Source organism: Tenrec ecaudatus, chromosome 2 (assembly GCF_050624435.1).
Source record: "Tenrec ecaudatus isolate mTenEca1 chromosome 2, mTenEca1.hap1, whole genome shotgun sequence".
In the NCBI taxonomy this organism is placed as follows: domain Eukaryota; kingdom Metazoa; phylum Chordata; class Mammalia; order Afrosoricida; family Tenrecidae; genus Tenrec; species Tenrec ecaudatus.
In genome coordinates this window covers 222,397,903-222,424,633 of record NC_134531.1, presented here as the reverse complement: position 1 = coordinate 222,424,633, position 26,731 = coordinate 222,397,903, and the positions used below count along the sequence as shown (strand labels likewise).

At 49.6% G+C, this 26,731-nt stretch overlaps 1 protein-coding gene across 3 annotated transcripts; it reads left to right on the top strand.

The window, feature by feature from the left end:
• Positions 1-99: 99 nt before the first annotated feature.
• Positions 100-25,756, top strand: IL10RB (interleukin 10 receptor subunit beta). Of its 3 annotated transcripts, XM_075542361.1 has the most exons (8): positions 114-244; positions 1,976-2,085; positions 2,988-3,111; positions 4,986-5,143; positions 6,319-6,485; positions 9,839-9,986; positions 13,812-13,969; positions 22,812-25,756. In XM_075542361.1, the coding sequence occupies exons 2-8, from the start codon at positions 2,076-2,078 to the stop codon at positions 23,109-23,111; spliced, it is 1,065 nt and encodes a 354-aa protein (XP_075398476.1). In that variant the 5' UTR covers positions 114-244; positions 1,976-2,075; the 3' UTR covers positions 23,112-25,756. The 3 variants fall into 3 exon arrangements, with proteins under 3 accessions (XP_075398475.1, XP_075398477.1, XP_075398476.1); XM_075542360.1 differs by lacking the exon at positions 1,976-2,085 and having other exon boundaries at positions 100-244; XM_075542362.1 differs by lacking the exons at positions 1,976-2,085; positions 13,812-13,969 and having other exon boundaries at positions 100-244; positions 22,812-23,007.
• The last annotated feature ends 975 nt before the right edge of the window (positions 25,757-26,731 follow it).

Genomic DNA, 26,731 nt, shown 5'->3' with positions numbered 1-26,731 from the left:
CTCTAAAGGCGGGCGGGAGGGGGCGGGGCGGGGGCGGGGCGGGGCCCGGTCCGACGGGGGAGGAGCCAGGACGCCCCGCCTCCTCGGCCGCTTCCGGGAACGGGCGGGGCGGAGCAGCTGCGGAAGCCCCCAGCCGGGCAGCCGAGCCGGCGGACCCCTGGGGCCGCGGCGGCGTGCGGGCGGGCGGGCGCGGCCATGACGCGGACTTGGCTGGGCTGGCTGGGCGGTTGCCTGCTGGTGACAGGTGAGGGGTCTGCCGAGGGGCGCGGGCGGGCTCCCAGGCACGTACTGCGCGGGGGAATCCCGGGCGGGGCTCCCGCCCCTGCCAGAGGTCGCCCCTGCTCGGTCAGCCCCCTAGGCGCGTGAACTTGCCCAGGGCTGAGATCGGGCCGCCGAGGCCCCGGGCAGGAAGGCCTGCTCTTTAGGGGCCGCGCTGCGGCCGCTGCTGTCCGCCCTGTAACTGATGGGGACGCTTCCGTTCACTCGGGGGTTACAGCCGGTCCGCACTGCGGCTTAGACGCACTCTTCCTGCGGCGCCCTCTCTGCCGGTCAGCCCTTCCCGGTAGAGCTGTCTTCCCGAAAGACGTCGAGCGCCTCACCCGCAGCTGTCCAGCCCTTCCTGAGTTCCCTGGGCCTAGTCCGGGCCGCCCAACCACGCACCAGTGCTCGGCTCCATCGCCCTGAAGCCGCGCACAGCTCCTCCCCGCGGTCAGCTGCCCTGGCAGGACTTCCCCGCAGCACCGCGTCCGCCGGTCTCCACTCCTCACACCTTCCCGTGCAACCCTCAGTGCCCCACATCTGAGTCCCACCCCCGCCCCTCACCTCCGCCGTTTGGATGGCGTCTGAGTTCCCGATCGATCGATCGAACGATGCAAACCACACGATGGACTCTTTCTTCGTCCTTGAATTCCGCAGGAACCGTTCCCTCCCAGTTTCTTTCTCCTTCGCAGGCGATTTCTCCTGGGGAACATTCTAGCCTACCCAATCAGTTTCCATGAGGCCAAACCCCACGCCTCGTGTCCCATGTGTGTCAGAGTAGAACTGTGTCAGAGAAGATTCCGTAGAATCTACCATGCCTGGTTTTTCCGAAGTGGATCACCAAGCCTTTCTGATGGGGTGATCTGGGGGGGACTCAAACCCCTACCTTTGGATCCGCTGCCAAATGCCTTAACGGTGTGCAGCCCCCAGGATGCCCCTCCCATCCCAGACCTCTAAGACAAGTAGCCCCTGCTTACTCCTCTGACCGGTGGCAAGTGGGTCTGAGTAAGTCAAACAGCTGCTTAGTTTTTAAAGTTTTCATTAGTGTTGCCTTTTCTTATCTTTATTTGTCTAGCAGGTCAGAAGCATCACCTGTAAACATCTACGGGTGCTTCTGAGAATGATAACATCAGTGAATTATGCACTGCAATGTTGTGTGCAGCGTATATTCTAATGATCAGGTGTACAGAAAAGGAAAGAGTGAAAATCAGGTCACTGTAAACATGCTGCTCCCTAACTCCAATTCACCCTAAATCAAGGACTCCCTGGGCGTAGTTAAATTCATTCCCAAGTTCTCACCTCTGACAGTATCCCCTTGGAAGGTTTCAGCACAACCCCATCATTACATACCAGCTATGGATCCACCCCTGGTGGCCTAGTGCCTACACGCTGGGCTGCGATCAGAAAGGTCAGCAGTTCGAAACCACCAGCCACTCATAAGTAGAAAGGCAGGTCCTTCTACTACTCCCTTTAACACTTACAGTCTTGGAAACTCCCAGGGGTCGATCTACCCCGTCTTCTAGGGTCACTATGAGTCAGTATCAACCCGATGGCAGTGATTTTATTTGTTTGTTTTTTTAAGAATGGACCCAAGACACTTCTATTTACCTCTCTCGTGATAACAGGCAGATGGTGGTTTATTCTCTTCTGTGTGCTTTCGTATATATTTGAAATTCTTTATCATTGCAAACATTTTAAAAGTGAGCTTTGTCTCTAGCCCAGTTCTCTTCTATGGGCTCCAGGCACCTTCCTCCAGCTGTCTGTCTGATACTGCTACCTGAACCGGGATATCCCGGCATCCAGACCACAAGGCTAGTATGGGACCAGGTAAGCTAGAGTGGGTTCTAAGTAGCCTCTCCTTCTGGTGGCATCGCAGGAGAAAGACAAGCTTTCTCCCATGAACAGTTACAATCTCGGCAGTTCTACCTGGCCTTCTTGAATTTCTAGTGGTGCAGGAGCCATGCACTGAAGTCAGACGTTGAAACCACCAGTCACTCTGTGGGTAACAGATGAGGCGATCTGCCCCCAGAAGGAGTTCTAGTCTAAGAAACCCAGAGGACCAGTTCTACCCTGCCCCACTGGCTGCTCTGAGTCAGAATCAACTCAATGGCAGAGTTTTTTGGAATTTCCCTACACCAGTGGTTCTCAACCTTCCTAATGCTGAGACTCTTTCATGCAGTTCCTCATGTTGGGGTGACCCCCAACCATAAAGTTATTTTCATTGCTACTTCATAACTGTAATTTTGCTACTCTTATGAATCATCATGTAAATATCTGATATGCAGGATGTAAAGGGTCATTCCACCCCCAAAGGGGTCTGGACCCACAGGTTGAGAACCGCTGCCCTACCCCTTATGTGTCAGGAAGTCTAGAGTTCATTCTCCTGAACATCTCCCTCAATCTATCTAACCCACTCTACTCCCTCACAACTTTCCACCACCACCCACATCTCATTCCCTCCCTCTGTCCCCCTTGCTCCCAGCAATTTCTCCGCATGCTTCCTCATATCCGGTCCAAGCACCACAGCACAGTGAACAAGGCCTGGATCTGGCCCCCTTCTCCCTCTCTGCTGTCACATTTGTGTCTCTTCCTCTCCCACGGTGCCATTTTTAAGACAAGGAGCATCAGGGGAGACCCAAGTTTCTTGGGGGGGGGGGGAGGGTATGTGATCATTTTCTGGGACCGTCTTTTAGAAGAAAAGTTGCTAATGCTTTTCTTTATTTTCACAGCATTAGGCATGGTGCCTCCTCCGCAAAATGTCAGAATGAATTCTGTCAACTTCAAGAACATCCTACAGTGGGAGCCACCTGCGTTTGCCAAAGGGAACCTGACTTACACCGCTCAGTTCCAGAGGTGGGTCTGGTGGTGGTCCGGGTTGGTGGCCCCATCAATGAGCTGGACCACGGACGGGTCATGACTGGTGCCACTCATGGGTTGCAACGACACACAGAGCTGCATTGTGGAGGGAGTTTCGCCTTCTTTCCGGGAAGTCACTGCAGTTGGCTTGGCCTTGGCCTTTGTTTTTGTGGTGTCCCCGGTTTGACTGTGTACACACAGGCATGTCTACACAAAACAGGGCCTACAGTGAGCCCTGAAATAGCAGCCCTGCCCAAGCATCTGGTACCTATCGCGTAGTCAACTTCCTTGATGGTTAGTCTGCTAACTACAAGGTGGGCCGTTCAAATTTAGTCCCCCAATCTCCACACCCCAAGCCATTCCTCAGGAGAAAGATGGGGCTGTTTTCTCAGTGAAGATTTATGGTCTTGGAAACCTTCTGGGGCAGTTCTACGATGTCCCATAGGGCCATTCTGAGTCAGAATCAACTTGACAGCAGTGGGTCTCCCTGCCATTGAGTCAGTGCCACTTCATAGCGACTCTACAGGACAGGGTAGAACTGCCCCAGTGGGTTTCCGAGAACGTAACTCTTTACTGGAGTGGAAAGCCTCATTTTCCCCCACCGAGTGGCTGGTGGAGGCCACCTCTGACTGGGCTGCAGTAGGGAGACGGCGAATCCATTTCCACCCCAGCCTAATGCCAATTGCCACATGGTAGAGGTCAGACAAGCCTGTACCCTCCAACCTTCCTTTAGCCATTCTGACATCATCCACTGCTCCCGGCACGCTACTTTTCTGCTGACTTTGATGATCCGTTGTGATGGCCACACGGAACTCACAGGCAAAACTCATAGTGATGAGGTTTTGTTTAGGGAAGTTCACAGGTGACCACAAATCGGGCTCAGTAAACAGTGAGGATACAGTCATTAGTCCACAGCAGCACATCTCTTAGGCTAGCTACCAGGTTTCTCTCTCTGATCCTCAGCTGCTCAGCCATGTGGTCTGTTCGCTTCTGCCTCCGGTCTCTGGGATCCAGCTCCTCTGTTGTTTCCACGTGTCTCCTGTGCTCTGCCCCAAGGTCACCGTGGCGTGGCCTCTGGTGCCACTGGTCTCAACCTCGGCCACGTTAAGCAGAGAGGGTTCTCGAATGGTGCTTCTTCCTGAATGGTCCCAGGATATTCTCTCTCTCTCTCTCTCTCTCTCTCTCTCTCTCTCTCTCTCTCTCTCTCTCTCTCTCTCTGCCTTTGAGATGGCTCTCTTATCCACAGAGCAATGGCAACTAAAGCTGACCAATCCCCTCCTTTAGTGTCTCACACACGCTACTGGAGTAACCCCCCACCCCCACCCCTGGCAGTCATTTGGTGGAAGTTACAGAGACATGGTTAGAAGGGTCAAATTAAGAAATTTCACGTCGCCACAAGTCATCATTGGCTCGCACCTTCCCTGTTGTAATAGCAGTGCTTGGTTCGGTGGCCCTTGTTAATGGGGAGGCAGTGCCTGGATTCCCAGGGCTTCCTCGGCGTAGAAATACAGACTGAGCAGGACTTGCTCTGAAGCAAAGGGAGCCTGGCTGGGCATGTCTTTGAAGAAGAAACTTAATTCCTAACTATGTGGTTGCTCTTTGTTGACGCTGTGCGCCTGACTGAGGATTTAGATCGCGCAGGCACAGGGTGGCCAGGAGGAAGACCCTCACCCCACAGGGCATGCTGATGAATGGAGACAACTGGGGAGGGGGAAAGCTGTAAATATGGGGAGTGGGTTATTTTGTTGATTGCAGATGACAATATTTTCAAATGAAATTAAAATGAACTAGTAAGAACAAAATGGTTGCCAAACAACCGCTAAGCTGACTGGGGTTAGAACGCCCATGAGTTTATCTTTCTGCTTTTGTAGTTATAACAGCTTCCAAGATGTGTGCAACAGAACCGCCTTGACGGAATGCCACTTCTCAAGCGTTTCCAAGTACGGTTACCACATCTTTCGAGTCAGGGCTGAATTTGCAGATGAATATTCAGACTGGATCAACATTACTTTTTGCCCTATGGATGACAGTGAGTCATTTTGTTTCCCATTTCATTAAGGTGTCGTCTTTCCTCCGTTTTGTGTTTGTAATCCCATTGGTTGGTCCATTGATGAAAAGTCTGTGAGTGCCCACAAGGTGGCTGGCCTTACACAAGGGGCTGAAGGGAACAGAATAAATAGCCTTAAGTTCCTGGGGAAGGCAAAAAGGGGGAAGGGAAATACCAACAATGAAAGTTCAGCCATCTTAAGCTTTTGCAAACAGCTTTCCATCCACACAACGACCTGGCCCTCTGGTTGCTGGCAGTGATCCAAGTGGGAGCCTTCGTTGTTCTCTTCTCCCTCTTAGTAATTAGAAGTCTGGCCAGCACTCCTCACCTACCCAGTGGCCAGAGACACACACCTCCCAGCTCCCGTCCCACACCCACACCCCGCCAGGCCCTGTCTGATGCCCGAGCCATGCACGTGTGGCCTGAGCACTGTATACGTTATGCTGTGTCTGGGAGCATGTAGACTTCCCCTCATCAGATCACAGCCCTGGCCACCCCTGGATGAGTGGGAACTTCATACCTAGCCAGCCATCCTGTCCCCAGCCACCTTCTGGGCCTGAAAGAATTCCTTTTAAGAACAAACCTTCTTCTGGTGCCAAAAATAGTGGGAGCTGATCTTGAAAGACTTTTTCTGAGGAGTTGGCTTTTGAACAAAGACCTAAATGAGGTGAAGGGGCAGCTATGTGAGTATTTGGAAGAAACATTTGGGACAAGGACAGCTTTAGACTTTGCTAGGGAAAAACATGTATTTGGTTATTATATATATAATAAAGTACTACTTGCAGCTTCTAACTATCAAGAAGAACACACAAATTTTTTAAAAATTCAATCCAGTAGAAAGCAGAAAAAAAACCATGCCCCAAAAGGGCAGTTTTTAACAGAAAATAAGACAGTGTGATTAAAATAGTTCCAAACCTATAAAAAAGCACAACAAACGTACATGAATTAACCCAATTAATAAAGATTAAGATTAAAAGATATTATTTTAAAGAAGTAAAATCTACGTATTCTTAGTGACATACATACATCAAGGACATAGCTACAGTACATCATAGAGGAGCCGATTAAATTTTATGCATCGTTTTGAAAAGTAAATGTTAGAGGAAAATTTTGATAATATGATTTCTGATTGCCATTTCTCGTTTTGTCGTGCTTAGCTGCTATTGGACCACCTGGAATGCAAGTAAAAGTGCTTGCTGATTCGTTACATATGAGCTTCTTTGCTCCCGAAGTTGTGGGTGAACATGAAACGTGGACCATGAGAAATCTGTATAGTTCATGGGTGTATAATGTACAATACTGGGAAAATGGCACTTCCAAAAAGGTAAGCTCACTCGCCCGTGCTCTTTGCTGAGGTTTTGGCCGCGATGATGGGAACGACGGCGATGATGATGGGAAAGGAGACCATTCCAGACAGCAACTCGTAATTGGTCGCATGCGGTTACACGTCTGGCTGCCAACCACAGATTGGCAATTTGAAACTACCAGCCACTCCCAGGGAGAGAGTCACTATGAGTTGGCATAGACTTGATAGCAGTGAGTTTGGGTGGTGGTGGTGGTGGTGCGGGGGGGGGGGGGGGGCGTGGTGGTGGGGTGTGTGTGTAGAGCGTCTACGTTCTGGAAGACGTCTAAGAACTTCTGAAAGCAGAAGCTCCCCAGTCTGGGAGATGATCTGGATTTCTGACTCAGGCTTCCCACAAGGCAGAGGAAGAGACAGCTCCCAGGATGCTCGTTGACAGTGAAAGTGGCACTTGGTCCCCCTAAAGGGAAGTTGCAAGAGAAGGTAGAACGGAGCCAGCAGTTGACAGCAAGAGCCTAAAATCAGATGAGTGACTACTATTTCCAGGCACCCACCCTGTTGCCCCACAAACACCACAGGTCGGTCAAGTCTATGATCAGGGCAGCCCCATTTCTGGGGGCCCTGGTTGAACAGGGTCACACATTACCTTTTAGACCCCTCTTTCCCATTGCTCGTCTCTACAGTAGACAGGAGGGAGGAAAAAGAACTTGAGGACATGTTCTTGCATTTCTTTTTTTACTAAATCTTTTCTTAATTGCCACAAAATTCACATGTCACATAATTCAATAGCTCAATCATATTCAGACGAGTTGTATGATTACCACTGCAACCAATTCTAGAACATTTCCTTCTTTCTCGTACTGTTAGCCCCCATTTCCCTCCACCTTCCCCTGCTGTATCCTTAGGCAATTATTTACCTGGTTCCTGATGTTATAGATTTTCCTATCCTGGATTTCGTATACAGAGAAAACACAAAACAACATCAAGATACATAAAGCAAGCAAAACACTAACTACAATGACAAACTAAAATCGAAAAACCTCAGTTGAAAAGAAAGCATTCTTTCCTGCTCTCTTCCTTTCTGGCCATTTAGAGGGTAGCCATTGAGTGTATAGCACTGCACATTTTTTGCAATACTCTGGATTTCAAGAAATGAAAGCCTAAGTTTGGTTGTGAGGTGTTTTTTGTTTTGTTTTATTTAGTTATTAGAAGTAATAACGTAATCTTTGTGTAATCCAGTAGAGAGGTAGAATCCAAATCAGGCCCTCAACTGGACTCTCCTATAATAAAGAAATACAGACATGGCAGCCCCACCCACGAAAGAAAAGGAACTTCCCAGAGCAGTATTCCAGGGTCACTCTCTGTTGATGTTTCTATTCGTTTCTACAACACAGTTTACATGGCAAGTAATCCAGGAAGCTGGACTGCCCGAAGAGGGATGAGTCTCAGAATAGGAGGCAGATTCATGAGCAGCAAGGAGCATGCAGATGACCTACCTTGCTTGCAGAATGCCCTAAGGGACTGGAAGCACCGGGTGATGAAGATCAAAGACTACAGTACAGATTACCCCTCAACATGGAACAATCATCCTTACAACTGAACCAATAGCAATAGCATGGTAAATGGAGAAAGACTGCAGCTGTCAGGGTTTCACTTTCTTTCTTGTATCTACAGTCAACGCCCATAAAGCAACAGTTAAGAAGTGAAGCAACCTACTGCATTGGGCAAATCCCCTACCAAAGACCTCTAAAATTGTGGAAGAGCAGTGATGTCACTTTGAGGGCAAAGGTGCATTTCCAGTCACCTAAGCATGTAAACGCTGGGCTATGAATAAGGAAGATTGAAGAGGAAGTGATGATGCCTTTAGATTTTGGTGAAGAATATTGAAGATACCATGAACTTCCAGAAGAATGAGCAAATCTGTCTTGGAAGGACATTCAGGAAAGACTCGTCTCTGGAGAAGGACGTCATGCTTAGAAAAGTAGGTGGTCACAGAATCAGAAGACGAATGCGATGGACTGACACAGTGGCTGCAAGAATGGATTCGAGCATCGCAATGATTGTGGGGATGGCACAGGGCCAGACAGGGTTTTATGCATGTAGTCAGCATGCGTCAGAAACAATTCAACAGCACCTAACACCAACAATTTCTATTAAGAAATGATAAACTATGGAAAGTTACACTTTTAGGAGTCCTTGGGTCACTCAAGGAGCTCTGGTGGATTAGAGAACTGCACGTTGAGCTGCTAACCGCAAGGTCAGCAGTTCAAAACCACCAGCCCCTCCATGGGAAAAAGACAAGTCTTTGTAGTCCTGTAAAGATTTCCAGTCTCAGAACCCCTGAAGGGCAGTTGTACTCTGTCCGATAGGGTCGCTATGAGTCAGAATCAACTGATGGCTGTGAGTTGAGTGTGACCCAAAGGAGCCCTGGTGCCATAGTAGGTTATGAATTGGGCTGCTAACCACAAGGTTGGCAGTTCAAAGCCACCAGCCACTCTGGGGGAAAGATGAAACTTTCTGTGCAATAAAGATTTATAGTCTCAGAAACCTTCAGGGGCAGTTCTCCTCTGTGCTGAAGAGTCGCTGAGTCAGAATCAACTCGATGACAGCAGTTTCTTTTCAGGGTGGTCCAAGTAGCATTTGACTGCTAAGCAAAAGTTCAGTGGTTCACCCCGCACCTTTGAAGACAGACTTACTTAGCAATCAGCTTCTGAAAGACCACGATCTGGAGAACCTCTGAGTCAGTTCTTTTTGTCCTCATTGGGGTCCCATGAGTCAAAATTGGCTTGATGGCATCTGGGTTTGGTTTTTAACCCCCTTTGGCGAGTGATTGTTTTGTTTTTGTAGAGTCTCTCAATTCCCTTTATTTTGAGAGGAAATTTTTAGTTTTCCTAAGTTAGGAACTTATAAACAAATATTATATATATTTAAATTTAAACTCCTATCAGCCATGTAGAGGCAGGCTGGGTTGGTGCTCCGAGGTGTACCACCCGATGGAGCAGTGATTCATGGGAAACCCTGGTCAGCCAGGATGGGAAGTGCCCTAGTGACCGCGAAAGAAAAGCACATTGGGTCTCATTGTGAATGACTGTTTTTGTTTTGGGGTTTTTGTTTTTGTTTTTTGCAAAATGGGGCCGTAGAATGGTTTGCATGTTCTGTCTGTCAGAGAATTCAGCAGAGGAGATGGCTTGTCACATACAACACAGTTATCCTTGACAGCCCGACCTCCTTGGGTGCGCCGCAGAGAATGGGCGTGGCTGCAGCCTTCTGCTCCTTCCTGGTTTGAGCCTGAAGGAATCCTGATTGGTCGGTGTAAGGCAAGATGATGGGGTCCCTTCGCTGCTGAGCCGCGTTCCTCTTTGCGCTTCTCTTCCTAGTTTCAAATGAGTACTCCGTATGATTTCGAAGTCCTCCGCAATCTGGAGCCACAGACAACTTACTGTCTTCAAGTTCGGGGGTTTCTTCTTGAACGGAACAAAAGTGGGGAGTGGAGTCAGCCTATCTGTGAGACAACGACCAACGATGGTAAGTGCAAATGGCGCCATTTGTATCTCAGTCTTTCCTGGACATCTTCCTTAGCGTTGTAGACATTTACTAGGTGGGGCGGCTCTTTAGATAGCATCGTATCCTGCAAACCTCGATTTGGGAACTCGGATTCTTGTTAGTTATCGTTGAGTTGACTCTGACTCACAGGGCCTGCGGTAAAACAAAACAAAGTGTCCTGTCCTAACACGTTGTGTTAGTTCGGGTTGATTAGATAAACAAATCCCGTGACACGCAGGTACGTGTGTGAGAAAGAGCTTTGTATCAAGAAGCAATAATGTATCGAGCAAACATCCCAGCCCAGTCCAGATCAAGTCCGTAAGTCCGATACTAGTCCCTAAGTTCCTCTTCAGACCCCCGCAGCCACAATCAACGATGCAGAAGGCAGGAGAGCACAGGCTGCTGGGTGCAATGGGCTTGTGGATCCAGAGGGCGGTGGCTGCATCACAGGGCTCGCAGGCCTCAGTGTGGCTCCCCAGCAGGCAGTAGAAATTCTAAAGAGAAGAGCTGGCTTCCAGCAAGCCATTTAAGCTGTGGACTGACTGACAGGCGGAACTCCACCTACTTGTTCCTAAGGAGCCATGTTGGCGCCCAAAACCCTAACTCTCACAGGCAGCTTCATGATCTTGGATATGTGTGAGCCCGTTGTTGAGGCCAGGGTGGCAGCTCATCTCACTGTGGGTCTGCCTCATTGTGTGCTGGCCTCACTTTAGCAAGCACGAGGTCCTTCTCCAGCAATTGATCTTCCCTGAGGGCATGCCCAAAGTAAGCAAGACCGGCTCACCGTCTTGACGTCTAAGGAGGATTTGGGCTGTATTTCTTGTAAGACTACTGGAATATTAAGTGGAAGATGGAGGAATAGAAGCCCAGAGCGTCAGCAGTAGCTAGGATGTCAGATCCCAAGTTGACGACTTCCATTAGTCAGGATGTCGCCTGGGCGCTGTTCCACAGCTCATTCACTCCATGACCGTCTTCACCAGGAAGAAACACATCTGTGAGTTAAGCATGGTGAAAGTATGGATTAGAAGGCACCGTCCTTTGATTCTGGCAAAGGAAACACAAATTCACGGGTGAACTAAGGTCACGCTGAGCCCTCCAGGCCATGAACCAGAAAGGTTATGAGGTCACTGCCAACATGAATTAAAACTCAAAGGAAGGGGATGCTAGGCGATGAAGAAGGAGTTTCCTCCCAGCCTCTTCTGCCAAGCTCATTCATCAGGGAAACACTGAAGGCATATCTCCTATGAGCCACCACCACCTGTCCGCCAGCATGTCCTCCTGTGATGGTGCACATATGACCATGATACTGGAAGTTCTACCACTGCTGTTTCCTATGCCGGCAGGGTCACAAGAAAGAAGTACAGCCAGAAGGCTCCTTAGAAGCCTGCAGGGCTCAGGGCAACTCTAGTTGCTCCTTTGGGATATAGCATCAGGAAGCCCCTTCACTGGCAAGAAACTGTCCAGGAGAGTGGATGGCCACAGTCACTGGCTCAAGCCTTTAACCAGCAATCATGAAAATGGGGCAGGCCCAGTCAGCACTTCACTCTCTTTTATGGAAGGTCACCAAAAGTAAGGGGCCTGAGAGCAACAACACCTGTGTGCCTAGCCTGAGAGAAGTGCTTCACGAAGCCAGAGGTGACTGTTGTGGATGCAGCCCGAGGGCCAGCGCACTGTTTCGGGGTTCTTTGCTTTGCCTCGTGTAAGTGTGACGTGGCATTTCCCTTTAAAATGACTTGTCCTACCAATCTGTGTTCATAGCAGCATTGTTCACATAGTCAAAAAGTGGGAATGACTTCAGTACTCGTCAACCTGTGGATGCATGCGAGCTGGTATAAGGGTAAGTCAGAAAGTGTGGCTACCAGTGCTCCAGTTTGTAGATGTTGAGATGTCTTCATGAATGGTCTCTCGTTTCCCTCTCCGAGTCCTAATACCCATTCCAGTGCCTACACAGAACTCACAGACAAAATCCATGGTTAAAGAGTGTCTTCAGGAAGTTGATAAGCTAAATGCTAATGAGAAATGCTCAGGCATGAGGTGTGTATCAGAACATGTTACAAAGTTCTGTCAAGTCTGGTAATAAATACCCCCAAAGCATATAAGCCTCAGGCAAAGGCCCGTGGGTCAGCAAACCCAGCTCCCTGAATGAAGTGCCCAGAGGCCTCCCACTCCAGTAAGCCTCACCCCATAGGTACTCAGCTCCAGTTCTGTGGGTCAGCAAGTCCAGCTTCCCCAATCACATGCCCAGAGGCACCCTACTCTGCAAGCCCACACAAAAAACACGGTTTTACTTGCTCTGTGAATTGGAAAAGGGCATCGTTCTGCTCCCTGCTCGGGCTCCTGGTTCTGCTACTGCTCCTCTGATGTTGTAGCTGTCTTCTGGATCCAGGGGGTTCACTGTGCAGGGATCTCAGGTTCAGAGGACGCACTCCACTCCTGGGTCTTGCTGGTAATGAGATCCCTCCTCCTGCTTCTCAGAGGGCTCATTTTATACAGAGCAGGATGTCACTCAGGGAATCCTGTTCACAGTTACTCACAGGTGAATCCTACCAGTATCTCCTCCCACCTTCTTACCAAACTCGCCAAAGGTCATTTGGTAGGCATTAGAGACTTTGGCTGGGAAAAAAAGGCACTTTAAATAATTCACTGCCCCTGCATATGCCTGGGTTTGTTTGTTTATTTGTAAGTTTAAACTTGTCTCTGTGATCAGTGGATAGGCAAGTTCTCTGGGTAATACGCATGTCTTACTCTCATTCTAGTACTTAAAAATCAAACAGCTCCATTCAAAACAGTGGCTTCGGAGGGGATCAGCTGGGCCAGTGAAATTCAAGGCAGGGAAGGCTATGGTAACTGTTTGGGGGGTCATGTTGTTATCTCTTCTTGAAGAGAGATCATAAGGACTTCGTCTGAAGAAGCTGTAAGAAAACGGAAAACTGCGTTCGTGAGAAAAAGATGGGGGAGGCTGCACCACCCCTGGTGCATTAAGACAGTGCGCCTGTTCCTCTTTCCAGGGCAGCAAGGACTGCGCTGTGACAATTTCCTGGAGAACCCGCAGCCCGTGCCCCCCACAGCCCTGATCTTGCCCTTTGCACTACTTTTGGTTCCCACAATTCAAAGAGTATTTCAAAGAAACGGGTTTCCCAAGCCCCTCCCCCCCCCAGATAACAAAAGGGCCACTTCGATGTGATATCAATTGAAGAGCCCAGAGGCAGGATTTTTGTTAGTGGTGCTCGGTGCCCTCGAGTCATTTCGGATTCGAGCAGTGATTTGTAGGACAGACTGAAGCTGTGCCCAGCCCTGCGCCATCCCCACGAGTGTTCCCAGAGGTGAGCCCATGGTCGCAGCCACTCCATCAGTCCCCCTTTCTGAGGGCCTCGTGCTGAAGGGAAGGGCCTGGGACCGTGAGGAGACCAGGGACATTGTTTGGGACGCAGTGTCTGCAATACACGGGTTGAGTGCAGTGGGCCCGGGCGGGGTATGGGGGTGGGGGGTGGGGCTCCTACAAGTTGGCAGAAGACATTGACCCAGAACAGGGTGGATCATGGCTACACTGCAAGGAGGAAAAGTAGGCCAGAGTCCTTGCTGCTTTTTCACTACGTGCATCTCAGCAACAAGGCCAGAACCCAGGCTTTGAAGGAGACACAAGTAAAGGGAGAAGCTTGTTGGAAACAACTCTGTCAACTTCCTCGAACCAGCCCCTGTGTTTTGCCCTGAGTGGGATGGCTAAAATAGTGTAGCCATTGCAACTGAGCATGTCCATAGCACAAACCTGGCCCACTTGGTTCACCCCACCCCCGTTATCTCTGGCAGACACACTCCCCTCCTGGATTATCGCCATCATCCTCATTGCCTCGGTTTTTGTGGTCTTCCTCCTGGTCCTCAGCTGCTTTGCCTCCATTTGGTTCATTTACAAAAAGACAAAGTACGCGTTCGCCCCTGGGAATTCTCTTCCACAGCACCTGAAAGAGGTAGGTAAAGCGTGGCAGTATGATGGAGCTCAGAGAGCTCTGACGGTAAGGAGTTTTCTTTGTTGACTCAAGAACGCCTGGCCCTGGTTTCCCTGGAGAATACCATGCATTCCCACTGGATCATCGCCTTGCACGATATTCCCGCTGCAGGGAAGCTTGTGGTCCAAAGAAGCATCCAAAGGAAGGAGGCAAAGTTTTGTTGTAGGCGCCCCACCCTACCCCTCTCAACCTGGACAGCAGTCTTCCTCCCGCCTTCACTTCCCAAAGCCCCAGGGCCTCAGAGGAAAGGGGAGGAGTGGAGCTCTAGGTGGGGAAGATGAGGAAGGAAAAACTGCAGGCCAAGTGCCAGCGAATGAGCCGAGGTGGGAGGTGGAAGTTTCCACTTTGAATATCTTAGAGTGGTTGAAATCCCGGAGCAGTTAAATGTGTATCCTAGTCTTTAGGAGAGCTATGTTCTAAAAGTTCGGAAAATGTGCTGAGAAAATTTGGAAATTGATATTGGTGATGTTGGCGCAACATTGGGAATATAATGTCACTAAACGGTACACTTAAAAATGGGAAGTTTGGTTATCTATCCACTTCTCGCTTAGCAACAGTTCCAAAGACAAACGTTAACCAGCCTTGCTTCACGCCTTGGCATTTATAGCTGCCAAATGTATGTCACGTTGATGTGCAGACTAGTCGGCTAATAGGACTTTTTCTACTACTGTTATACGTGAGATAGATATTGAGATCGTTGACGAGTGAGGAGTGGGTATATATATTTTCCACTGTTTTTATAAATGTTTTCAAATATGAGGGCACACGACTAGACACCGCAGATCTGAAGAAACCCATGAGAAATGAGATTCTGACTAGACGCCGGCATTTGAAGATGAACATATGCCGAGCGCAGGCCTGCGATGAGCCTGCCTGCCATCGGATTCCCCAGGAAACGGACTCTGGTGGAGAGTTACACTCAGAAAGCTTCATGGGAGGGGTCCCATCTGTAAGGGGCTATGGGCAGTCCAGTCCCTAGGGCTTTGGAGTTGGAATAGCCCTTCACGATGTCCCCAGCTGAGGCAGCAGGGTTGCTGAACCTTCTGCCCCATGCTGCCCTAGAGAGTAGCGGCCCCCTTCAGTCAAGAGAGCTCCTGGGAGAGAAACTCACCTCTGAGGCATCAGCAACCGCACTCCCAGCCTCGTGCCCGGGAGAAATCCAGGAAACACACTCAGCACTCACGACAGTTCACACTTGGCACCACTGGCAGCCCTGGGAACAAGCTGTTCCGGGAGGGGCGTGGATTTCTTTTCCTGAGGACAGTTCCACACAACTCCAGCTTCCCACCCCTACAGTTGGTCTCAAGACTAATGTCCCCCAGCCCCTCCTCTGCTGTTCCCTCTAGAGTCACCTCTTTCTCGGTGACTGGCGTCTGCTGACACACACTGCTTATTGGATTGGGTGGTCCACGCCCTCCTCCCTGAGAGATCTAGCTACCATGCCTGTCACAGGCAGCGGGTGGTCTCCTTGTCCATGTGCCCAACATGGTTGTTATTAGGTGGCGTTGGGTCAGTTCTGGCTCGTATCGACCCTGTATACCACAGAACAAACCCCGGCCCGGTTCTGCACCATCTTCAAAATTGTTACGTTTGAGCCCATTGCTGCCCATCTGTCTTGTCAAGCGCCTTCCTCTTTTTCCCTGACCCTCTACTTTACCAAGTGTGATTTCCTTTTCCAGGGACTAGTCCCTCTGGCAAGCCCTGATGGCACAGCCCTGGGCTGTGATCCAGAAGGGCAGCAGTTCAAAACCACCAGCCACTCCTTGGGAGAAAGACGAGGCTTTCTGCTTGCATGCTTAGTAAACAGCTACAGTCTCAGAAACCCACAGGGCAGTGGGTTATAGGGTCACTGTCTTATAGGGTCACTATGAGTCTGCATCGTGAACTCAATGGCAGTGAGCTTGAGTCCCTCTTCATAACCTGCCCAATGTATATCCGATACGCTTCTAAGGAGCATGCTGGCCGTACTTCTTCCAAGACAGATGTTTGTTCTTCTGGCAGTACATAGTATTTTCAAGATTCTTCACCAGCACCCTCATCCCGATGCAACACTCCTTCTCCTGCCTGCCTGCCTGCCTCATGTCCAAGCGGGGCAGCGAGTCCTTGAGGTCTGCCATGGCTCCATATGGGCCCTGGTGTCCTGTGACAGCAGTCTCACCTAGATGACCAGCGCAAGGACCTCAGCTGGCCAGCATGGCGACTCCTTTCATTGCCTGTTAGTTTCTTGGCACAAGGAGCCTAAAAGGAGGAGGGAGCAATCACAGTTTAAAATTTAATGGGACTCTTACTGTGCTGGTTGGTGGATATGCCACCCTCCCCTCTAGACCTGGGACCAGTCGACATTTTCTTAGAACAGATGCTATGTATTTTAACCTTGTTGGATCATCAGAATGTTGATGTGGCTACTTACGTAAGCCTCTAAAAGTCTAGAAGCCATTCTTAGCGTGTGGTCTGTGCATAAGGAGGCAGTGGCCAGGATTTGATCCATGGGCCGTTTGTCAATCTCTGCCATCTTACAATTGCAAGAATGCCAACTACAGTGGTCCACCACAATGGCAGCACCACTCCTATCCCAGGTGTTCTACCTGTTGGAGGTGCCAAGGCATTGATGCCAGTGCGTTGCAAGGACTGGAGGACAGTGCCCCCATACCTAGGTGCCATCTCCCAGCTGGCATCCTGACTGTACCTTCAGCAAACCCCTCCAGTCCTACCAGGCTGGCAGTGTGTGACATAATCTGTGGTTCCCGTGGGGTGTGCTCACTCCTGACCATCCTTGCTGCCAACAGGGCGCTTGGTCCGACGTGATGTCATGTGGTTCCTGTGCCAAAGAAGCAAACAGGGCTCCATCGCAAGTCCTCGGCGATGCTAGCAGAGACCTTGCAAGAAAGAGTGGCCAACCATGGCCATGGTGTTCACTCCAGTCAAGATGCATCACCGCCTCTGAGAGACGGTGGAACCAGTTTGCTTCCAGGGCACTAGTAGGTCTCCGTAGGAAGTGGGAGCCTCTGCTCTGAGGCCCTGCATGGCCTCCCCTTCTCTGCCACCACATTCCTCTGCCCATGAACCCATAGAAACACATAGCAGTGGCCGATGGCCGAGCTAACTGATGTCAACTGCTTACATTCTCTGGTCTGCTTGGTGGTTTAGACCCCCCTCCCTTCCAGGTGCATATGCTCAGGTGGGCGTTCTCTCTGCCAGATACACCCACAGGCCCATCCACAGGTTTCCTGACCCTTTGATCATCCAATATTTCTTCTAGGCCCCTGTGTTAGGGTTCTCTAGAGAAAACAAGACCAGGACACTTATGATTTTATAGATAGATAGATAGATAGATAGATAGATAGATAGATAGATCATAAAGAAGTAAACAGCTAATTAGTCTATAGAGCAGTACAAATGGCTCAGTGTAACTCATTTCCGTGAGACAGCTAATACACTGGCAGTCCTTCAAGTCATGAGGGCTGCCTGGTACAAGTCAAGGAAGCAGACAGCTGTGTCCTCTGTAGAGCAATTCAGGCAATCCGGCCACAGGCAGCAAATAGCAAGGCAGGTCACCAACAGTCAGCCAAATGACAGAGTTTGACTGTCCCCAGCTCAAGCGATGTATGCTCCAGTAGCATGACAAAGCAGGTTTTGAAGGAACCTCAAACTACAGCCACGCAGTCCACGGGTTGGGTGTCCCACAGGTAATGTAGCTCACAAGTTGAGGCAGAGAACCAGCTAAGACAGCCGCACACTGGTCCAATCATCAAAGAGCAAGAGACAAGAAAGGTGAGACTCGCCGAGCCATTAATCTCTCTGCCCTTCCGTTGATCCCATTTGTGTTCATTGGCCAGGTTGGCGCAATAAAAACCTACCTATCACAGCCTCTAACCAACCAGCCCAGCCACTAGCCCTCTGAGGATCCTAATCTCCGGCTACTTTTGCTATATAAAGGGTATGACCAAACACTCAGCTCAAGCTCTGCCTTTAAGTAGGCTTTCTCCTCTCCATGGCCTTCCACACCTCCCCAGTGCCGGGATGCTGGTCAACAGCAGCCTGCCTTGTGGGGCGGCCGCTTGCGATGCCTATGAGATAAGTTTGATGCTTCCCTCCATCTTCAGCCAGTAAGAAGGCCCCCTCAGAGAATGCGATCCCGGGTGTGCCCAGAAGACAAGGCTCCAGTATATCAGTGTGTACTGTGGGAGTCTGAGCCACCTGTCTGTGCAGCTGGCATGCACCCTCTGACCCACAGTTGGGACCCAGTGGGTCTGAGAGGCCTCCCAGTGGCCACATCCTGACCTGGCACCCCACAGGCAGACATTCTGGAGTTCTCTACTGTAGGCGGCCAGGTCCCAGAACTCCAGCGGTCTGCATAGTGATTCTCCTGAGGCTTCCCATCAACTCCAGCAAAAAGGGTTGCCAAGCCAGAGTAGAACTGTTCACGGGGTGGGGGGGTTCTCGACTGTCACTCTACAGTGACCTTGCCGCTAACTGGACCCAGTATCTTGACCCCCGCCCGGAGCCTGCAGGGGCTGCCAGGCCACAGTCACCAGGTGTGATGATTGAGTTGGCATTGAGAGATAATGCCGGCACTTCAGATCCTGTCAGCCAGTCACGAGGTGGTGGCACTGCTTGCCCCATAGTCCATACCTGCTGCTCTGGGCCCCATTCAGAACTGGCAGCCTTCCCAATCACTCGATAAATGTGTTGAAGCAGTGTTGCTAAACATGGGAGAGACACTTTTAGTCCCAAAGGGGCCAAAAAACACAATGGGAAGTGCAAGATCTGATCACTTATCCTTGGCCTTGGAGGGGATGTCCCAGCATACCCCACACAGTGCGACCCCCCAAACCACTGGGGCAACAGGCCCTGACTCCTCAGTGTTGCACACCTTCTGAAAGCATGTCTGACCAAGGCCTCCAGGGAGCTTGCCGATTCTCGCTCTTGCAGCCCGTTGTTGATGGGAAGGAGTCCCTGGGTGGGGCAAAAGGAGTCCCTGGTTATTTTAACAAAAACATTGGAGCTGATCTGAACTCCCTTGGAGGTGCCTTAGAAGAAAAGGCTGCTGACATGCTTCTGGAAAGTCACAGCCATGCAAATTCCCCAGGAGCGCAGTTCTGCAGACCTCCAGTTTGGGTTGATAATACAGTTAGGGCTTGGTCCCAACACTGACTAGTTAGTTGACAGCCTGCCCTGTAAAGGGCAAGTAGCCTTGGCCAAGGCAACTGTCTGCAAATGTCAATTCTTGAACTTGGCAGTGAGCTATCCCAGCTGCAGGTGTTCCCAGGAGCTGGAGGAATGAGTGTCTCTGCTGTAAGGTCTTTGAACAGTGCAGGATGCCACCGCTAGGAAGAAAGTGGGCATGGAAGCATGTACTTCAGAGTGTCTTCCAAAACTCCAGACTCACTGCCATCGAGTCAATGCCGACCCATAGTGACATTCTCCCCACCCCGGAGTTCCTGAGACTCACTGTTCACAGGAGTGGAAAGCCCAGTCTTTCTCCCTTGTAGCTGCTGGTGATTTTGAACTGCCTACCATTCGGATCACAGCCAACACATAACCCCTACACCACTTCTGAGTGTCCACAACCTTCAAACAGCACCAGGGAGACAATAGAATCTACTTAGAGGCAAGCTTTTGATAAGCTACATTGGCAACAGGAAGAACAAAAAGGGCCAGACCCTTGACTTTGAAGGTGTTTTGTTAACTGAGAACCGAGAGGAAGCCAAGCCCTGCCCCTGCCATTCTGGGGTCTGACGTTGCCATCAAAGAGGCTGGCCAGACAGGAAAGGTCAGAAGAAACAGGTGTTCTTCCTGGCAAACTAGAGCTGGAAATAGCCACAGTAAAGGGGCCCTTTGAAATAACTCTCGCTGCCGAGGCCAGAAGACTTTGCTGCAGAGTGCCTGTGGAGCCAGCCTCGGTAACATCCAAGAGACAGGCATTCTTCCTCTGACCGCCTCACCTCTTACCCTATGAATCCATTGAGTCTGCAGATTTGGGAGGCTCCCCTCCCACCAGCGTCCTGTTCCGACAAACGGAGGTCTACACAACTATCCTTTGCCCGCTTGCTCTCTTTCTCCTGCCATCCTAAGAGATCCATACTGAAGTATGAAATGCAGCTGCCTGCTGCTTAAGTTCATACAATTAAGTCATAACACAGGACCCAGTGTGGAAATTACATGAACAGGAGAGCAGATGAATCAGTTCAACACGGAACAAGGAGTCGGTGGCCAGAGGGAAGGGTTAATGCCCATATTTAAAGACGATGTCTCCAAGTGGCTATGGATTGGGCTGCTAACAAGGTCAGCAGTTCAAAGCCACCAGCTGTGGCTTTCTACACATACTTTGGACGTGTTTTCAGGAGGGACCAGTCCCCGGAAAAGGCCATCATGCTTGGTAATGTAGAGGGGCAGCGACAGAGAGGAAGGCCCTCATCAAGATGGATTGACACCGTGGCTGCAACAGTGGGTTCAGACCTAAGAAAGGATGCTGCAGGATCGGGCAGCGCTTCGCTCTGTTAACATCGGATCACTGTGAGTCAGAACCATCTCAGTGGCACCTAACAACGAAGAGATAAAGTCCCAGGAACCCACAGGGACAGTACTACTCTGTCCTCCGGGGTGGAACTTGACTCCATGGTAGTGAGTTTTTTGCATTTAAGAAGAAAAACATGGAGAATGTCAAGCCCTCAGGTATTTCAGGAAACACTTATGGGCACGTTTGCTGTTCAAAACAGCTAGACTAACATGTCCATCAACACATAAAGTGGAGCAAGACAGCGTGTGCATAAGAGCGTGATGAAGTGCGTACTCAGCCTTAATGAGAAACACATTGCTGACGCACGCCGCAACTCAGCTGAGCCCTGACAGCATGCAGAGGGAAACACATCAGCCACAGACAGCCACATAGTCTGATCTCCATAAGCAAACGTACAGGAACCCGACCGTATCCATGGTTACCGGGGGTGGGGAGGAGGGGGTAAAGAGAGGGCGTGCTGTGGGTCGAACTGTGTCCCCCTAAACATGTGTCGACTGAGCAAGGCCATGAGTCTCGGGCTTATAAAAGTATCCTCCGTCTTGCGAAGCCATTATGCTCTGTGTTGTGAGTCCTAACTTCTCGGAGGCAAGATGCTAAGGAGATGGGATACAATTGTCAGGATGCGGTTGTTTATTGAGTCAATCCTTTGGATTCCGTATTTGTCGATTTACCTACCTGCTAAAACGTAATGGCAGTCCCCAGATCGATGCTTGCGGCCGACTGTGGCCAGCGCAGAATGGTGAGAAGCTTGAGCCATCAGCGGGCACATGTCCAGCCGAGGCTGAGCGCGGCAGCGACTGCCTTCTTGCCCCAGGCTCACGCGGGGAATGTCACCTCCATGCCACGTTCTTCACATCTTGGGCTTTTTGCTGGGGCTGGGGCTGGGGCTCTTTCAGTTTGCCCTAAGCATGGTGCTGAAGCGCTGCTGAGTAAGCAGGAGACTGGTGTGGCTTGTGTAGAAAAGACACGTCGGCTAAGCTTCCTTCAGTTATAGGGCTGTTGGCCGTGAGTCCCATGCTCGCGAGTCAGCAGTGTCTTTACACAGAAACAGATACACAGCAGTTCATGGAGCGATCTGTGCTCCACGGGACCTCCTGTGGGTTTCGGAGGCTGTAACTCTGTACGGGAGTACAAAGCCCAGTCTCTCCCACAGAGCTGCCGGTGTTTTTGAACTGCCAACCATGCAGGTCCCAGCTAACAGAAACCTAACCTTCTATTTCTGCTAAGAGTAATAGTTCCATATTTACTAATTCAGTATTCACAGTAACTAGAGAGGACCTAACTCTCACACCTAACAGGAATGTAAGCAATCTGTCTTAAATTTGCCAGTAGCCCCGTGTTCTTAGAAAGGTCAGAAGAACAGAATGAAGTCCGTCGCAATCTAGGAGGTCGTGAGGCTGAATCCAGGAGCACACAGAGCAGCCATCCGACTCCAGCAGCAGAAGCACACAAGAGTCTGCTGGCTCCTCCAAGATGCGTTATGCCACGGCCCCAGCATCCTTTGCATCTCAGAGGAAGGGCCCCCCCGCAACATCATGATTGGGAGAAAATCTCCCTTATGAGTTAAAAGAGATCCCCTTGGAAGGTGGCTTAGAATCACTGAGCAAATGGGGTACAGGTTTGCTTTTTATATATAATAATTTTATCGACATATCTTACTCATTCCAATAGTTCCTTCCCTTCCCGTACAGTCGTGTAATTCAGTCCCATCAGGTGGGGCTATACAGTCATCAATGCTGCCCAGTCCTGTCTCGGAGGGGTTGTCTGTCTCGACTACCATGTACCGAGTGATCTTAAATACATAAGTGATCATATGCAAATCGAACATGATGAATGAGGTTTATCACAGAAAGACCTTACTAGTACGGGGAGGACATCTTAAAAGAAGTAGGGCAGAGTTGTATGCCACACCGCACCCTGGGTTTATCCTCTGTTCGTGTGGCCCTTCTGAGAGGGACTGTCCGATTGTCTTGCTGGTGGAGTTCAGGTCTCCACAGCATCCACTTCCCTTCAGATCAGTCTGGCTGTGTGTTTTCTGAACTGATCCTTTTCCCAACAAGGTGTTCTTCCATATAGGCTTTGTTGCTTCCCTGCTAGATGACCACAAGCCTTTAAGACCTCAGATGCTCTATCTTTTAATAGCCGGGCACCATCCGCTTTCTTCACCACCAGTGAAGGTTTGTGGTTGCGTTTTTCAAACAACATGTTCCGGACCATACGAAAGCCACAAACAGACACGGGGAAGAGTGGAGTGTTAATGGCGTGCATGTTTTCCTTCCGCAGTTCTTGAGCTACCCGAATCACAGCACGTTGCTGTTTTACTCCCTCCCACCTCCTGATGAGAAGGAAGTGTTTGACAAGCTGAGTGTCGTCGCAGAAGACTTACCGGGCAGCTGCAGCCTCAGGATGTCGGCCCCGCGGGGATCCCTAGAGCCAGGCTCTGAGACGGACACACACGCCACCAGCCACAGCCACCACCCAGTTGTCACGTCGGCCTCTGAGGGGGACCAGAGTGCCGAGCAAGGGCCTACTCTCCCTGTGCAAAGCCCAGCTCTAGAACTCTCAGACACTGGACCTGTCTAAACAGCAAAGAGCTGTCTTTAGGGGCTCATTGGACTCCTTGGACTCGCTGCTTTATTTATTCTTTTGTTTTTTCTTCTTTAAAGTTGGCCACTGGGGGAGAGGAGAATCTTTTTCTTTCTCTTATGCCCTGGGTAGCCAATCAGTTAAGCCCTTGACTGCTGACTGAAAGATTGCGGCTCTGAGTAGGACCAGAGGCACTGTGGAAGAAAGGCCTGCCAATCTAGTTCCTAACACTGAGCTATTGAAAAACCCTGCAAAGCCCAGTTCTACTCTGACCCTCCTGGGCTCCCCAGGAGTCAGTGTCGATTCAATGGCAACTAGTTTGGTCTGCTCACTATATTAAGGACCTGGTTTTAACTGTGAGAAACAGAATTTGGTAAACTGGGCACTAGAAGCTGAGATACTGCAAAATCTCTGCCGACAGACTGAGCTGAGACAACAGCCTCAACCCAGTGGTGGTCAGCTCAAGCTTGTACGGAGTACCAACGGGTTTGGTTCTCAGGGATACTATTACTGAGTCTATTCTTCTACTGGTATATGTTTTATATCTCTGCTGGTGCTCTGTTAAATCTGACTCTTGATTTCAACTGTGCATGTTAATATCTCTAGATTGGGTCTGTTGTTTCTCATAAGGCTCTGTTGACCACTTTTGGTGTGCGTTCATTTGACAGGTGTTTTCTTAGTCCCTGCCTGCTGTCAGTCAGGCAGTGTGCTAAGTGCAGGGACCTAAAGTCCTCTGGGAGCTCCCTCAGCTGGGCAGCTCCAAAAAACTCAAAGGTCCCTGGGCACTGAACTCCACGTCAGAAACTGACCAGCCCTGGACATCTCAGTTCCCCCATGTGTACATAGCAGTCACTCAATAAATGGAACTACCAGTTCATGGGTTTGACATGAACATCAGCAACTTAAGTCAGCAAGAAATACCCCTTCCTCTGTTCCCGATTGCTTAAGAAAATGCCCAGATATAGGGAAAACACATGTTTAAGTCATTTGACTTTAAAAAAAAAAGCATCAGGGACTTGGTTGGCCTTCCTTACACACGTTTTGTATTTCAATATTTTTAAATTATTTTCAACAGTATACTGCAAGGAAGTACTGCCATATCTTAGTTCTTAGGAACTCTAAAGGTCTGGAGCTACTCCTATGATGAGAGAAATTTGTCAAGTTTATCGCCCGCGCCCCCCCCCAGAGAGCCCTTGTCGTTTTGTTGTTGTAGTTGTGCTTGGGTGCTGTCACATTGTTTCCGACCCCCAACACCCTTGTGTACAATAGAACAAAACTGCCCGGTCCTGCCCCAACCTCACACTCCTCCTTGTACTCCAGCCCATTGTTGCTACCCCTGTGGCAGTCCATCTCACTGAGGGTCTTTCTCTTCTTCGTTGACCTGTTTTAGCCAATCCTGACATCCTTTTCCAGTTGCTTTTGATAACATGTCCAAAGTACGTGAGATGAAGTCTTGCCATTCTCATTTTTTTAAAACATTTTATTAGGGGCTCATACAACTCTTATCACAATCCATACATATACATACATCAATTGTATAAAGCACATCTGTACATTCTTTGCCCTAATCATTTTCAAAGCATTTGCTCTCCACTTAAGCCCTTGGCATCAGGTCCTCTTTTTTTTTTCCCTCCCTCCCTGCCCCGCCCTCCCTCATGAGCCCTTGGTAATTTATAGATTGTCATTTTGTCATATCTTGCCCTATCTGGATTCTCCCTTCACCCCCTTCTCTGCTGTCCGTCTCCCAGGGAGGAGGTCACATGTGGATCCCTGTAATCAGTTACCTCTTTCCAACCCACTTACCCTCCACTCTCCCAGCATCGCCCCTCACACCCCTGGTCCTGAAGGTATCATCCACCCTGGATTCCCTGTGCCTCCAGCTCCTATATGCACCAGTGTACAACCTCTGCCCTATCCAGCCCTGCAAGGTAGAATTCGGATCATGGTAGTTGGGGAGAGAAAGCATCCAGGATCTGGGGGAAAGCTGTATTCTTCATCGGTACTACGTTGTACCCTGACTGACTCATCTCCCCTAAACCCCTGTGTGAGGGGATCTCCAGTGGTCAACAAATGGGCTTTGGGTCTTCACTCTGCACTTCCCCCTTCATTCACTATGGTTGGTGTATGTATATATATATATATATATATATATATGTTTGGATGATGCCTTATACCTTGGTCCCTTTGGCACCTCGTGATCACACAGGCTGGTGTGCTTCTTCCATGTGGGCTTTGTTGCTTCTGAGCTAGATGGCCGCTTGTTCACCTTCAAGCCTTTAAGACCCCATGTGGCTTCTCCAGCACCCAGGGCTGCATCAGGGTAGGTCCATCTGGCTTCTCCTCAGGGATGTTTCGGGAGGGAGTCAGCCTTGTCAGTAGTCTCCAAGGGACTCAACAGAAAGAGAACCGTCTCACACCTCCAAGGAGGAAAATACAGGAATTTCCAAAATTCTCAGGAGAAGGCCATGCCCACATAGAGGCCTCATTGGTTATATCTTGATTGACAGCCTCGACTCCACCCCTATATGCCACCCTCAAATTGACACCAGATTATGTAACTACCACACCATTCTTCTCAATGCTATCCATAGTTTGTATGATCCACAAATGCCTTTACAAAGTCAATAAAACACAAGTAAGCATCTTTCTGATATTCTCTGCTTATTATCATCTGATAAAGGCAAGGATATCCCTTATTCCACATCCTCTTCTGAATCAGGCTTGAATTTATAGCAACTTTCTGTGATGTGCTGTTGCCACCTTTTTAAAATTATCTGCAGTAAAACTTTACTTGTGTGTGAAATTATTAATGGTGTTCAATAATTTCCACATTCTGTTGGAGCATTTGTTTTTGGAATGGCCAGATAGCCTTCTTCCAAATTTCTTAGCATAGACTAGTGAGTCCTTCAAATGCCACATCAGTTTTCTGAAACATTTCCATTTGTATTCCATCAGCTCCTGCGCCATTTTCCCCCCAGTGTTTCAGTGCAGCGGGAACTTTTCCCTTCAATATCATCAGTTCGTGATCAGATGCTACTTCTTGAAATGGGTGGATGTCAACTAATATTCCCCCCAATGCAGTGAATCTATGCATTTCTTTATCTTCCTTAGAGGCTCCCTGCACCATTAAATATTTTGCACACACAGCAGCTGGTCTAGAGACAAGAGCCTTGGCACACAGTAGCAGAAAATGTCAATCACAGCAATCTGGTTGAGCCTGACTCATAATGACCCCTTATAAAGTTTTCTGAGACTAGAAATCTTGATGGGACCCAAGAGCCTCATTTTTACTCCCTCAGAGCAGCCTGTGGGTTTGAACAGCCAACCTTGCAGTTAGGAGCCCAACGTCTAACCAAAAGCACCATCAATACAACTTTAATTTTCCAGTCAGAATTGTGTAAGCTGAATCAGTTGAGGTGTATATGGTGTTGGCTATTATTAATCAGAGTCCAGGCAAGATTGGTTTGCCTGGAGTACTGGTGTACATGGTCTAACTCCACAGGTTTCATATTCAACGGCAACTCCTCTCTTCTCAAAATAAGTTATCCATTTGTTACCTGCAGGTTTCTTTGGGGGAAGTATCCCCATCAACTTCGCATCAGTGATTTCACCATTCC

Bases quoted from the DNA above. Each gene is read 5' to 3' on its own strand.
- IL10RB (XM_075542360.1), top strand. From the start codon at position 196: ATGACGCGGACTTGGCTGGGCTGGCTGGGCGGTTGCCTGCTGGTGACA. The intron at 6,486-9,838 runs GTAAGCTCACTC...TTCTCTTCCTAG, and splicing joins AAAATGGCACTTCCAAAAAG to TTTCAAATGAGTACTCCGTA. The intron at 13,970-22,811 runs GTAGGTAAAGCG...TTCCTTCCGCAG, and splicing joins TTCCACAGCACCTGAAAGAG to TTCTTGAGCTACCCGAATCA.